Source organism: Ornithorhynchus anatinus, chromosome 10 (genome assembly GCF_004115215.2).
Source record: "Ornithorhynchus anatinus isolate Pmale09 chromosome 10, mOrnAna1.pri.v4, whole genome shotgun sequence".
NCBI lineage: Eukaryota > Metazoa > Chordata > Mammalia > Monotremata > Ornithorhynchidae > Ornithorhynchus > Ornithorhynchus anatinus.
In genome coordinates, this window is record NC_041737.1 from 59,372,650 (window position 1) to 59,384,341 (window position 11,692).

Here is an 11,692-nt window from a genome sequence, read left to right on the forward strand (position 1 = left end):
ACCGAGAGGACACACCCTCGCTGCGCGTCGCTGGGTCCCCCCCCCCTCGCCCCCGGCCCCCAGCCGAGCCCGCCCGGCTCCCCGGCCCCCCCGGACTCGCCAGCCCAGGACCCAAGAGGCAGTCTTCATGGGCGATGGCAAATTCATTCGTTAATTTACTCGTTCGTTCCAAGTGGCAGGCAGAGGGGGGACTGGGGCAGAGCTGGGTTCCAGGTGCCGCCTTCTTGCACCCTCACAGCTTTGCATGCTGGGAAACTAGCACACCCACAGTCTTAGCATTGATGTGTATTTCTCTGTATTAGTTCATTGCCTAGACTTACTTTTATCCTTTGTAGCTGTGCTCTTTCTCTTGTTCTGACTGGCTCGGCGGTTGGTGTCTGCTTGTCCATCCACACCCCTCCTCTCTGCCCCGGCCCCTAGATTGTCAACTCTTGAAGGACAAGGTCCACATGTTTCACTTCCGAAGTCCTCTCCCAAACACATAGTACAGTGCTCTGCACCCAGTATGTGCATCTGATAAAGACAGCGACTGACTGCACAGAGGGTGCCGAGGCCTTCCACGTTGACAATTCTTTAATTTTTTAGGGTTTTTGTGATGGTATTTCTTAAGCGTTTACTATGCAGTAATAATAATGATGATGATGATTATGGTATTTTTTAAGTGCTTCCGCTTCCTGTGTGCCAGACCCTGTACTAAGCTCTGGGGTAGATACAAGCTAATCAGGTTGGAGGCAGTCCATGTCCGACACGGGGCTCTGAGTCTTAACCCCCATTTTACCGATGAAGTAACTGAGGCACAGAGAAGTGAAGTGACTTGCCTGAGGTCTTACAGCAGACAAGTCGTGGATTCAGGATTAGAACCCAAGTCCTTCTAACTCCCAGGCCCTTTTTCTACCCACTAGGCCAGGATGCTTTTCCTAGCTTTCCACACCCTCTAGCCTGGCTCACTCCTCACATGCTGGCAGGCTCACATTTAGCCCCCTACATAATCAAAATTATAATCATGGTAACTATGGTATTTGTTAAGCGCTTACTACATGCCAGGCACTGTAATAATAATAATAATAATAATTGCTTGCTAAGCACTTACTCTATGTCAGGCACTGTACTAAGCTCTGGAGTGGATACAAGCAAATCGGGTTGGACACAGTCTCTGGGCTTCATGGGGCCTCAAGGTCTCAATCCCTATTTTACAGATGAGGTAACTGAGGCAAAGAGAAGTGAAGTGACTTGTCCAAGGTCACATAGCAGAGAAGTGGCAGAGCCGGGATGAGAACCCACGACCTTCTGACTCCCAGGCCCGCGCTCTATCCACTCTGCCATGTGGGAGGATGAGCAGACGTATCCTCCCACATCGGCACACACAGGCTCACTCTGACTTTCAGAATCTGCACTACTTCCCCTTTCCCGCTCATCCCCTTGCACACCTCAGGGCCCCGTGGGGTTGGTCAGAGCGGGGCGGGGCAGGGCCACAGGCTGGGTTGGAGCAGAATCCGCCTTCTCCTTCCCTCACCCAGCACGGCAGCTCTAGAGTATGGCGGACCTGAACTCCTGCTCAACTCCCTCATTCCCTTCTCCATGCCCCTGTGCAGTGTCAGCTCACCCCTGCCCACCTCCCCACCCACCCGGGGCCCCTTGATGGTTACTCAACCTCAACGTCCCCCCCACCCCCGGCCCCGAGAATCTCCCCCAGGGCTGGGGGGCCTGGCAGGGAAGGTGGGCAGCGAGGGATGTGTGACGGAGGAGCGTACGTGGCTCCAGGGAGCAGAGGGGAATGGGGCGGATTCTCCTCGAAGGCGAGGGCGCAGCCTGAGGCCAGGCAAACTCGCCGGCTACTTATCGCCAGCTCCCGGCTCCCGCCCACCCAGTCGCTAGAGCACACCCACCCCCTTGGTCAGAGCCGATGCCTCCAGTTGGCATTCCTGATAATGTTAATCCTAACTCCGGCGCAAATCGGGCCTTCCCCCTGGCTCCGCCCTGCGGGGCCACCTGCTCTGCCTTGACCCTTGGAGTGTCTTCTCAATCGATTGCTCTGCCCACTCTTCGCTCTAGAAAAAACAAAATAGTCACTGTGGTATTTGCTAAGGGCTTCCGATGTGTCAAGCGCTGTGCAAAACGCTGTGCCAAGCGCTAGCTACAAACTGATGAGATTGGACGCGGTCCCTGGCCTTCCTGGGCTCCCTGCCGCTGGGGTCCCTGGTGAAGGTTCCTGGCGGGGCTGGGGCAGGGGGCTCTGCCTCAGCCCACCCTGGGCCTCTACACGGTAAGCTCACTGGGAGCAGGAAATGTGCCTGCTTTTTGTTGTGATGCACTCTCCCGGGCGCTCAGTACAGTGCTCAGTACACGGTAAGTGCTCAATAAATATGACTGCCCGGCTGCCCAGGAGTCCTCAGGGGCCAGCGGAAGTGGGGTGCTCCCTGAACCATGATGTCTATTCCAACAGGACGAGGCCTGCAGTCTTGTTTTTTTTTTTTCCTTAATGGTATCTGTTAAGTGCTTACTATGTGCCAGACGCTGTTAAAAGTGCTGGGGTAGACATAGTTCATGTCCAGCCTGGGGCTCACGGCCGTAATCCCCATTTTACAGACGAGGTAACTGAGGCCCAGAGAAGTGAAGGCACTTGTCCAAGGTTATACGGCAGACAAGTGGCAGAGCCAGACTAGAACCCGGATCCTCCTGATTCCCAGGCCCCTGCTCTAGCCACTAGGCTACTCTTTTTCTTAGTCTGTCTCTTTCCAATTGTTCCCCTGATTTCTTGGTGGGCTCTGTTACTAGGGTCCCGCAGGCCGGCTCTGTTACCACTTGCTCTGGTGGCAACGTTCTCGAGTGGGTGCACCTGCCAGAGGTCCAGTGGCTCAATGGGTGTGTCCACCTTGGAGGCGGCCTACGGAGGGGTGAGGGTGTCCACGAGTGTCCACAGGAGAAAACGGGCATATTCTAGAGGCAACGTTTAGTGGCACCATCTGGGGACGCTCCTCTCTAGTATTATGAATATTAGGCAGTTAGTCCCTTGTGGGCAGGGAACGGGTCTACTGACTGTCGCACTGTGCTCTGGGAAGGGCTTAGAACAGTGCTCTGTGTGCAGCGCTCCATTAATGCCATTGATGGATTTTCCATAAGGGTGCATGGCAGCGTGAGTGCAGCGGGTTGGGTGGAGTGGGGGGGACCTCGCCCCCGACCCCCGACCCCTCACTCCGGGGCCTCTTAGTGAACTGGTTTTCATCAGCGTCTTCAAAGCAGGTCAAATCACGTCTTCAACAGTAAACTCGTTGTGGGCTGGGAACGTGCCTAGCAACTAGCGCACTTCTCCCCCTCCGAAGCCCTACTGAGAGCTCACCTCCTCCAGGAAGCCTTCCTAGACTGTGCCCCCCTTTTCCTCTGCTCCTCCTCCCCTCCCCATCGCCCCGACTCCTTCCCTCTGCTCTGCCCCCTCCCCGCCCCACACCACTTGTGTATATATGTACATATTTATTATTCTCTTCATTCTATTAATGATGTGTGTATATATATGTCTATCTATAATTGTATTTATTTAGATTGATGCTATCGATGCCTGTCTACTGGTTTGGTTTTGTTGCCTGTCTCCCCCTTCTAGGCTGGGAGCCCGTCGTTGGGTAGGGATGATCTCTGTCTGTTGCCGAATTGTAGAGTCCAAGCTTTTAGTCTAGTGCTATGCACACAATAGGCGCTCGATAAATATGATTGAATGAATGAGTGAATGATGATTGAATGAATAATAACAATAATGTTGGTATTCGTCAAGCGCTTACTATGTGCCAAGCACTGTTCTAAGCACTGGGGTAGACACAGGGGAATCAGGCTGTCCCACGTGGGGCTCACAGTCTTAATCCCCATTTTACAGATGAGGTCGCTGAGGCCCAGAGAAGTGAAGTGACTCGCCCACAGTCACCCAGCTGACAAGTGGCAGAGCCGGGATTCGAACTCATGCTCTCTGACTCCGAAGCCCGTGCTCTTTCCACTGAGCCACGCTGCCTCTCATTCCATGAATGAATGGATGGATGGATGAATGAACGAACGAACGAACGAAAGAACGAACGAATGAAAGAACGAACGAACGAATGAATGAATGAACTCTATTACAGTGTCCTCTCCCAAGCGCTTTAAGTAGTGCTGTGCACACGGTGAGGGCTCAAGAAATAGGATTGACGGATGCGGGTCCCGTCCATCACCTTGGCCCCGCCTTTTTCCCCGCCCCGCCCCGCCCCGCCCGTCCTCCCTCCCTCCTCCGAGGCGGGCCAAGGAGGAGCCCTCGGGGGGGGAGGGGCGAGGGCCTGCGCGGGAGTCCCCAGACCGACGGGTCCCCGAACCAATGAGGCGCTCGTTCGGGGCCAGGCCCCGCCAATCGCGGCCCGGGGGCGGGGCGGCGCAGGCGCAGAGCTCCGGGGCCTCTGCTGGCCGATTTGAAGAGGCCGAAGGGGCCGGCGCCTCAGCGGCCGCTCGCCTCGTCCGGTTCCGGTGCCCCCCCCCCCCCCTTCCCTCCGCCCCCCGTCCCGGGACCCCCGCGGCCCCCGGGACCCCCCGCCAGCCTCCAGGATGGTGTGCGGAGGCTTCGCCTGCTCCAAGAACGCGCTGTGCGCGCTGAACGTGGTGTACATGGTGAGGGGGCTGGATGCCCGCCCGCGTTTCCGGGGGCGGGGGGGGAGGGGCGCGGGGGGACGGGGGGGTCCGGGGTCACCCCATGGTGGCTGACCGGGAGGCGGGGCCGGTGTCGGGTCCCCGGGCCGCGCCCCCGCGTTGGTCACGGCCCCCCCCCCCCCCCCCGCCCCCTTCTCCCTTTGTGTCCCCCGGGTGCGGGTCCCTCCCCGGCGCCCCCAGCTGGTGGGGTTCTTGCTGATCGGCGTGGCGGCCTGGGGCAAGAGCCAGAGCCTGCAGCCCAGCGACCACATCATCGGGGGCATCATCGCCGTGGGCGTCTTCCTCCTCTTCATCGCCGTCGCCGGCCTCATCGGAGCCGTCAATCACCACCAAGTCCTGCTCTTCTTCGTATCCTTCGCCCCCGCGGGGAGGGGCCCGGACCCCGGGGGCGGCGGGGGGGGGGGGCCGCGGGCGGGCTGAGACCGGGCCGCCCCCGCCGTCCACCGAGGCCGGAGCGCGGGGACCGGGTCCGCCCCGTTAGCTCCCCTGACCCCTGCCCAGTACATGATCATCCTAGGGCTGGTCTTCATCGTCCAGTTTGGCATCTCCTGCTCCTGCCTGGCCATCAACAAGGAGAGACAGGTGAGACACCATCTCCCCGTCCCCCCGTCCCCCCGTCCCCCCTTCCCTCCAGTCGGGGGGGGGGAATTGGAGGTCGTTGGGGAGGGGGCTCCTCGCGGGGCGCGGCGAGGACCCGGATCCCTCCCGCCTTCCTCAGGAGGCCATCCTAAACGCATCCTGGAGGGTCATGGGCCCCAGGACGCGCACCGAAGTGGAGCAGAGCCTGGATTGCTGCGGTTTCCTCAATGGCACCGCCGACTTTGCCGGAGACCGGGACACCTGCACCGCGGTGAGGAGGACGGCGGGGGGTGGCGAGAGGACCGCTCTCCCGCCGGGGCCCGCCCTCCCGGACCCCTCGGCTGGGGAGGGTCGGGTCTCCGCCGAGTCCCCCGGGGTGACCGATGGCACTCGAACCTCTCCAGCGCTGCAAGACCACCCCCTCGGTCCCCTGCCCTGCCTGCGGAGACAAGATCCTGAAACACGCAGACGAGGCCCTGAGGATCCTGGGTGGGGTCGGCCTGTTCTTCAGCTTCACCGAGGTAACCGCGTCGGCCCCTTTCCCCCGCCCCCCACCCCATCCCCCCGCCCCCCACCCCTATCCCCCCACCCCCCACCCCTATCCCCCCACCCCCCGTCGGTCTCTTCCCCCGCCCCATCCTCTGTGTGCCTACCCTGCCTATCCCGTCCCCATCCCCAGGTGCTGGGTGTGTGGCTGGCACTGAGGTACCGGAACCAGAAGGACCCCCGGGCGAATCCCAGCGCTTTTCTCTAACCGGGAAGGGCGTGGGGAGCCCCACCCGGAGAAGGGGCCGAGGCGTCTTTCGTCCTCCCAGCCGATCTGGGCGGCCGCGGCTCCGGCTCCCGCCTGGACTTGAGGCGTGGGGGTCGGGGTTCCTCCTCCCTCCTTCCCTCCCTCCTTCCCTCCTTTACTCAGTGACGGTGTGTAGTTGAGGGGAACCCCATGGACGCTGCACTCCTCTGCCCCCACCCCATGCCCCCCTGCAGAAGTTGAACTGTCACTGGGAACTTTTATTAATGTTAAAAAAGGAAAGAATAAAATCCCTTTTTCACATACTGCAGTCCGCTCCTCTTCCGAAGAACAGAAGCAGAACAGAGGCGAAGGTCGGCTTTCCGTTTTCTTCCCGAATACGAAAAGGGGAAGCAGGGCCCCGAGGGTGGGGGCGGGGGAGTGGAACTCCAAGCTTCGGGTTGGGGAGTGCTGGTGAAAAAGGGGGCTGGGGGTAGGGGGGCGGCAGCGGACCTGGCCCACGTGACTCCTGTCTGGACCCGTGTCTGGGGCCTCCCGCGGAAGTGGTGAGCCAGAGCAAGGAAGGCCGAGGTGCCCTGCTGGATGTTAAAGGTCAGCATGTCCTGGTTGGTGGGGGAGGTGAGCAGAGAGAGCCTGGCTTCCCCCACCCCCTTACCCCCACCTCACCTCCCAGCACTCTGCCTCCCCATCTGTAGCAACTTTCCCCCCAACCCGGCCCCTCCAGTTCAGGCCCAGCTCTGGTCAGTGGCTGTCGGTCCTTCTCTGCGCCAGTAACCCAATCAGCCTGCCGGGGAGGAGAGAATGAAAAAGGGGGCCTCTACAGCTATCAGAAACATCCCCCACCCCCTGGAAAAAAAAAATGTGGCTAAATTGACCCGCTTTTATGTATCTGTAGGAGAGGCCTGGGGAGGGGGCAGGGGTCAGTGCTGAACAGGTGGCATAGTCGGGGGAGTGAAGGGTCGGGGATTTGCCACTGTCTGGTTGCGGCGCATCTTAGCGAAGCTGCACCCACCCACCGCTCTGTGTGTCCACAGGAGTGGTGTTGCCTGACGGGAGCAGGACGACGGCAGTCTAGTACCACGGGGTCACGACTGCGGGGTGGAGGGCAGGGGACAGAAGGTCCTAGACCTCCGGGGGAAGGGGGAGGACCTGTAGGGCACGGGGCTCTGTCCGCAGCCCTAACCTCCAGGGGTGAAGACCGGAGCACCGGCGAGACGACGGATCCGCGGCCGTTGAATCGGCGGCTTTCGTTCATTGGATCGTATGACGTGCTTACCGTGCACAGGGCACTGTACTAAGCACTTGTGAAAGTGCAGTATTTCCTTCCCCACACGCGTGCACGGATCGGTGCCGGCCCGGGGGCTTGCTGCTCTGGGGGATCCAGTTCCAAAGGAATGTCCTCCGCCCCTTCGGGCAGCTGACACCACCGCTGCCGTGGAGGTCCGGCCCCACTGGACTCTCTCTGCCCCTTGACAGAGCTGGTACCTCTGCAGCTTGGGAGGTCCAGCCCCAAGGCAGAGAGCTGGTCCTTGTGCTGCTGGGGCCCAGCGTCCACCCCTCCTGGAAGCACCAGCTGGCAGCCATAGGTTCGTGCCAGGCTCCAGGCAGCCAGCTGACCCCAGCACAAGCTCAGGCCTCGGGACTCCGGGCATTGGTAGTTCAGTAAGTCAGCCGCTCCGTCGTACTTCCTGAGCGCTTACTGTGTGCAGAGCACTGTACTGAGCCCTTGGGGCAATATATTAATAGTCACGTTCTCTGCCCACAACAAACTTATCGTCTAGACGGGGAGGCGGACGTAGAAATAAATACGCTACAGATAAGTACCTAAGTGCTGTGGGCCTGGAGGGGGACGAATAGAGGGAGCAAGTCTGGGTGACGCAGAAGGGAGTTGAAAATGAAAAGAGGGCTTAGGGAAGGCCTCTTGGAGGAGATGTGCCTTCAGTAAGGCTCTGAACAGGGGGAGAGACATTGTCGGTGGGCTATGAGAAGGCAGGGCATTGGAGGCCAGAGGCAGGATGTGGGTGAGAGGTCAGCGGTGAAATAGACGAGATTGAGGTACATTGAGCTTAGCGGTAGCCGAGCGGGGTGTGTGGGTTGGGTTGTTGTAGGAGACTACCGAAGTGAGAGGTAGGAGGGGCACGGCGATGGAGTGCTTTTAAAGCCAAAGGGAAGGAATTTCTGCATGATGGTGCAGTGGATGGCAACAAATGGAGGAGCTTGAGGAATGGGGAAACATGGCCTGAATTTTTTTTTTTTTGTAGAAAAATGATCGGGGCAGCAGAGTGAAGGATGGCCTGGAGGGGGTGAGGTCAGTGAGGAGGCTGATAGAGTGATCAAGGCGGAATAGGACGAGTGACTCGATGATACAGTGGGAGCGGAGGAAGAACAAAATAGGCTGGAACTGGTGCTTATGGGGCCGGGGCCAAGCGGGGAGACGGTGAGGGGACGACGGAACCCGGTGTCTACCATCGTGTCGTGCCCCCAGCCCTCCTCCTCTACCCCAACCATGTCCCTCACTGGGCCAGGGTGGCCAGGCAACCCACAGGTGGAAGTCTTCAGGGTCTGGAAACGTCTTGGAAGAGCAGTGTCACTTTCTAATAATGTTGGTATTTGTTAAGCGCTTACTATGGGCCGAGCACTGTTCTAAGCGCTGGGGTAGATAAGGGTAATCAGGTTGTCCCACGTGAGGCTCACAGTTAATCCCCATTTTCCAGATGAGGTAACTGAGGCACAGAGAAGTGAAGTGACTTGCCCAAAGTCACACTGCTGACAAGGGGCAGAGCTGGCATTCGAACTCATGACTTCTGACTCCCAAGCCCGTGCTCTTTCCACTGAGCCACGCTGCTTCTCTAGTGTCTGTAGTGCTTGCTAAGCCCCTACGAGGGGGCCGGACGTGGTCCTAAACCCTGGGGTGGAAACAAGATACGCAGGTTCGACACAGTCCCTGTTCCACCGGGGCTTCACAGTCTAAATGGGAGGGAGGAGGATTTAATCCCCATTTTACAGAGGTGGGAGTTGAGGCCTAGGGAAGTTAGGGGATTTGCCCAAGGTCACCGAGCAGCCAAGGGCTTGAGCCGAAATGAGAACTCGGGTCGTTCGAGGCCCGGGCCACGCTGGACGTTGAGCTCACGCCTCGAGCTGGGGAAGTGGGTGACGTCCACCAGCCTGAGGGGCAGACGTGGATGTCCTCGTCCTCCTCGTCCTCGTCCTCGTCCTCCTCGTCGTCGTCGTCGTCCTCCTCCTCCTCCTCGTCCTCCTCCTCCTCGGCGCGTCCCCGGCCCCCGTGGAGGTGATGGTAGAGCGGGGCCGCAGCGCCACCTGGCGGCCGTCGGGGGCTGGGGCCGGGGGTCCCGGAGTCGGCCGCTTGGTCGGAGCCCGTCGAGTGACCGGCACCGCAGACCCTCCCCTCCCCCCTCCGCCGGGGGCCTAGAGGAGGGGCCGGGGGCAGACGCGTGACCAGCCACGCGTGCCCGGGGGAGCCGGCCACGTGACCTGTTGCTAGCACACGTGACCAAACCCTCCTCCTCGAAGGGGGGGCACGTGACCGGACCCCGCCGCTCTCGGGGAACCGGGGGGGGGGGGGGGGCGGAGCCTCAGGTTGTTGCCGGGGCAACCGGGGCTTCACGGCGGGCGGGGCCCCCCCCGGAGCGGGAGGGTGGCTGCCATCCTAACCCTCCCTGTCCCTCTCTTCCTCGGCCTGGGGTTGGTGTCGTCGTCTCTTCGTGCCTCTCCACCCGCCAGGTACTGGCACACGATAATAAGAACCCTCGTGCTAATGGTCGGAGCCGTTAGACGCTCGCGGTGGGTCAAGCGCCGTTCTAAGCGCTGGGGAAGGGGCGAGAGAATCAGGTCGGGCACGGGCCCGCTCCCACGAGCGGGAAGGAGAACAGATATCGAATCCCCATTTTACGGGCGAGGTGACGGAGGCCCGGAAAAGTTCAGTGACTCGCCCGAGGTCCCACAGCAGGTGCGAGATGGAGGCAGGATTAGAACCCAGGTCCTCTGCCTCCCAGGCCGGTGGTCTTTCCGCTAGGCTACGCTGCGCAGCCCGCTGCCCGCGATCCTACGAACCCTCAGACCTGATCACACACAAATGCCTCGGAGTCCCAGTCGCACACATTCGCTCTCTCACTCACACACGCACTAATCAGAGACAGATATTCATATGCACAGAAACACACCCCAGAATTCCAGACACACCTTCCTACATATCTACATCGGCATTCCAGACCTCCCTCCCTCACACATTTACACCAGAATTCCAGACCCACACCTTCACAGATGCCCGGAGCCCGAGGCGCTTTTACACTCATATCGGAATCTCAGACACACACCCAAACATCTGCACAACTAGTCGCAGATATTCCCATCGCCACAGTCTGACACGCACCACAAGCTGAGACATACACAAACACACGCTCACACACATGCTCAGAGTCCTAGAGACATGTACACAATGAGTCCCAGACACACACATTGACAAGTACCATAGTCTCAGTCTGTCTCTCTCTCTCACACTCACACACATCGCAGTCCCAGACACCCACACGCACCTCAGAGTTCTGGACTTACACACACCCACATGCATATAAATATTAGAGTTCTGAACCCACATATTTCCCAGCACACAAACAGTAGAGTCCCAGAAACACACATTGTCACAGGCACACCAGAGTCCCAGACACACACACACACACATATCAATTAGAGTCTGACACACAAACACACACACACACCAAAGTCCCAGACACACGCATTCTCTCTCACACGTACACACTTAGAGTCCCAGGAACACACACGCACACCCATACCCTCTGTCACACAAATGCACTCTCATACCCAATCTTAAAAACGTACACTCGCACACACATTCAGTCCCCAAAACATACTCCAAAGCTCCAGAAACACATGCATTCACACACATGCACACGCGCACATACAGACTCGGTCCCGCAAACGCACTCTCGTACACACGGTCCTAGAAACACACATTCACACACTCACATTCAGTCCCCAAAACATACAGTCACACTCCAGAGCTCCAGAAACACAAACAGTCACACACGGTCGAGTCCCAAAAGCAGACATACACAGATGCACTCCATCGCATACACATGGACTCCTCGGTCACATATGCTCACTCTTCTGTCCCACACATGCACTTCTCAGTCGCACGCACCCGCACTCCTCAGTCACATGCGCACACACACTCTTCTATGCCACATACACAGTCCCACACACTCTTCCATGCCACATACAAAGTCACACACACACACACACACTCTACAGTCATTCAGTCACATACTCTTGCACTCAGGTACACACACATGTACCTCCTCAATCACACCCACCCACACGCGTGCATTCTCCAGGCACACGCGCGCACGCGCACCCACACCCACAAAACATTCGCTGACCCAAGCGAACCCCTCCACGACACGAATCTCCTTCCCATGCTTCCCTTTAGACTGTGACCTCGCTGTGAGCAGGGAATGACACTGTTTACCGTTGTACTTTCCCAAGCGCTTAATCCAGTGCTCTGCACACAGTAAGCGCTCAAGAATTCCCCCCTTCCAGACTGTGAGCCCTTCGTTGGGGTAGGGACGGTCTCTTCTCTGTTGCCGAAGTGTACTTTCCAAGCCCTTAGTCCAGTGCTCTGCACACAGTGAGCGCTCACTAAATGCGATCGAGTGAATGAGTGAATGA

General features: G+C 58.9%; 1 protein-coding gene across 1 annotated transcript; it reads left to right on the plus strand.

Moving 5' to 3' along the window:
- Positions 1–4,494: 4,494 nt before the first annotated feature.
- On the plus strand, positions 4,495–6,291 carry TSPAN31 (tetraspanin 31). Its single transcript, XM_029072805.1, has 6 exons — positions 4,495–4,617; positions 4,837–5,004; positions 5,158–5,238; positions 5,375–5,506; positions 5,640–5,756; positions 5,915–6,291. Exons 1-6 carry the CDS (start codon positions 4,555–4,557, stop codon positions 5,987–5,989), a joined length of 636 nt encoding a protein of 211 aa, XP_028928638.1. The 5' UTR covers positions 4,495–4,554; the 3' UTR covers positions 5,990–6,291.
- Positions 6,292–11,692: the final 5,401 nt, after the last annotated feature.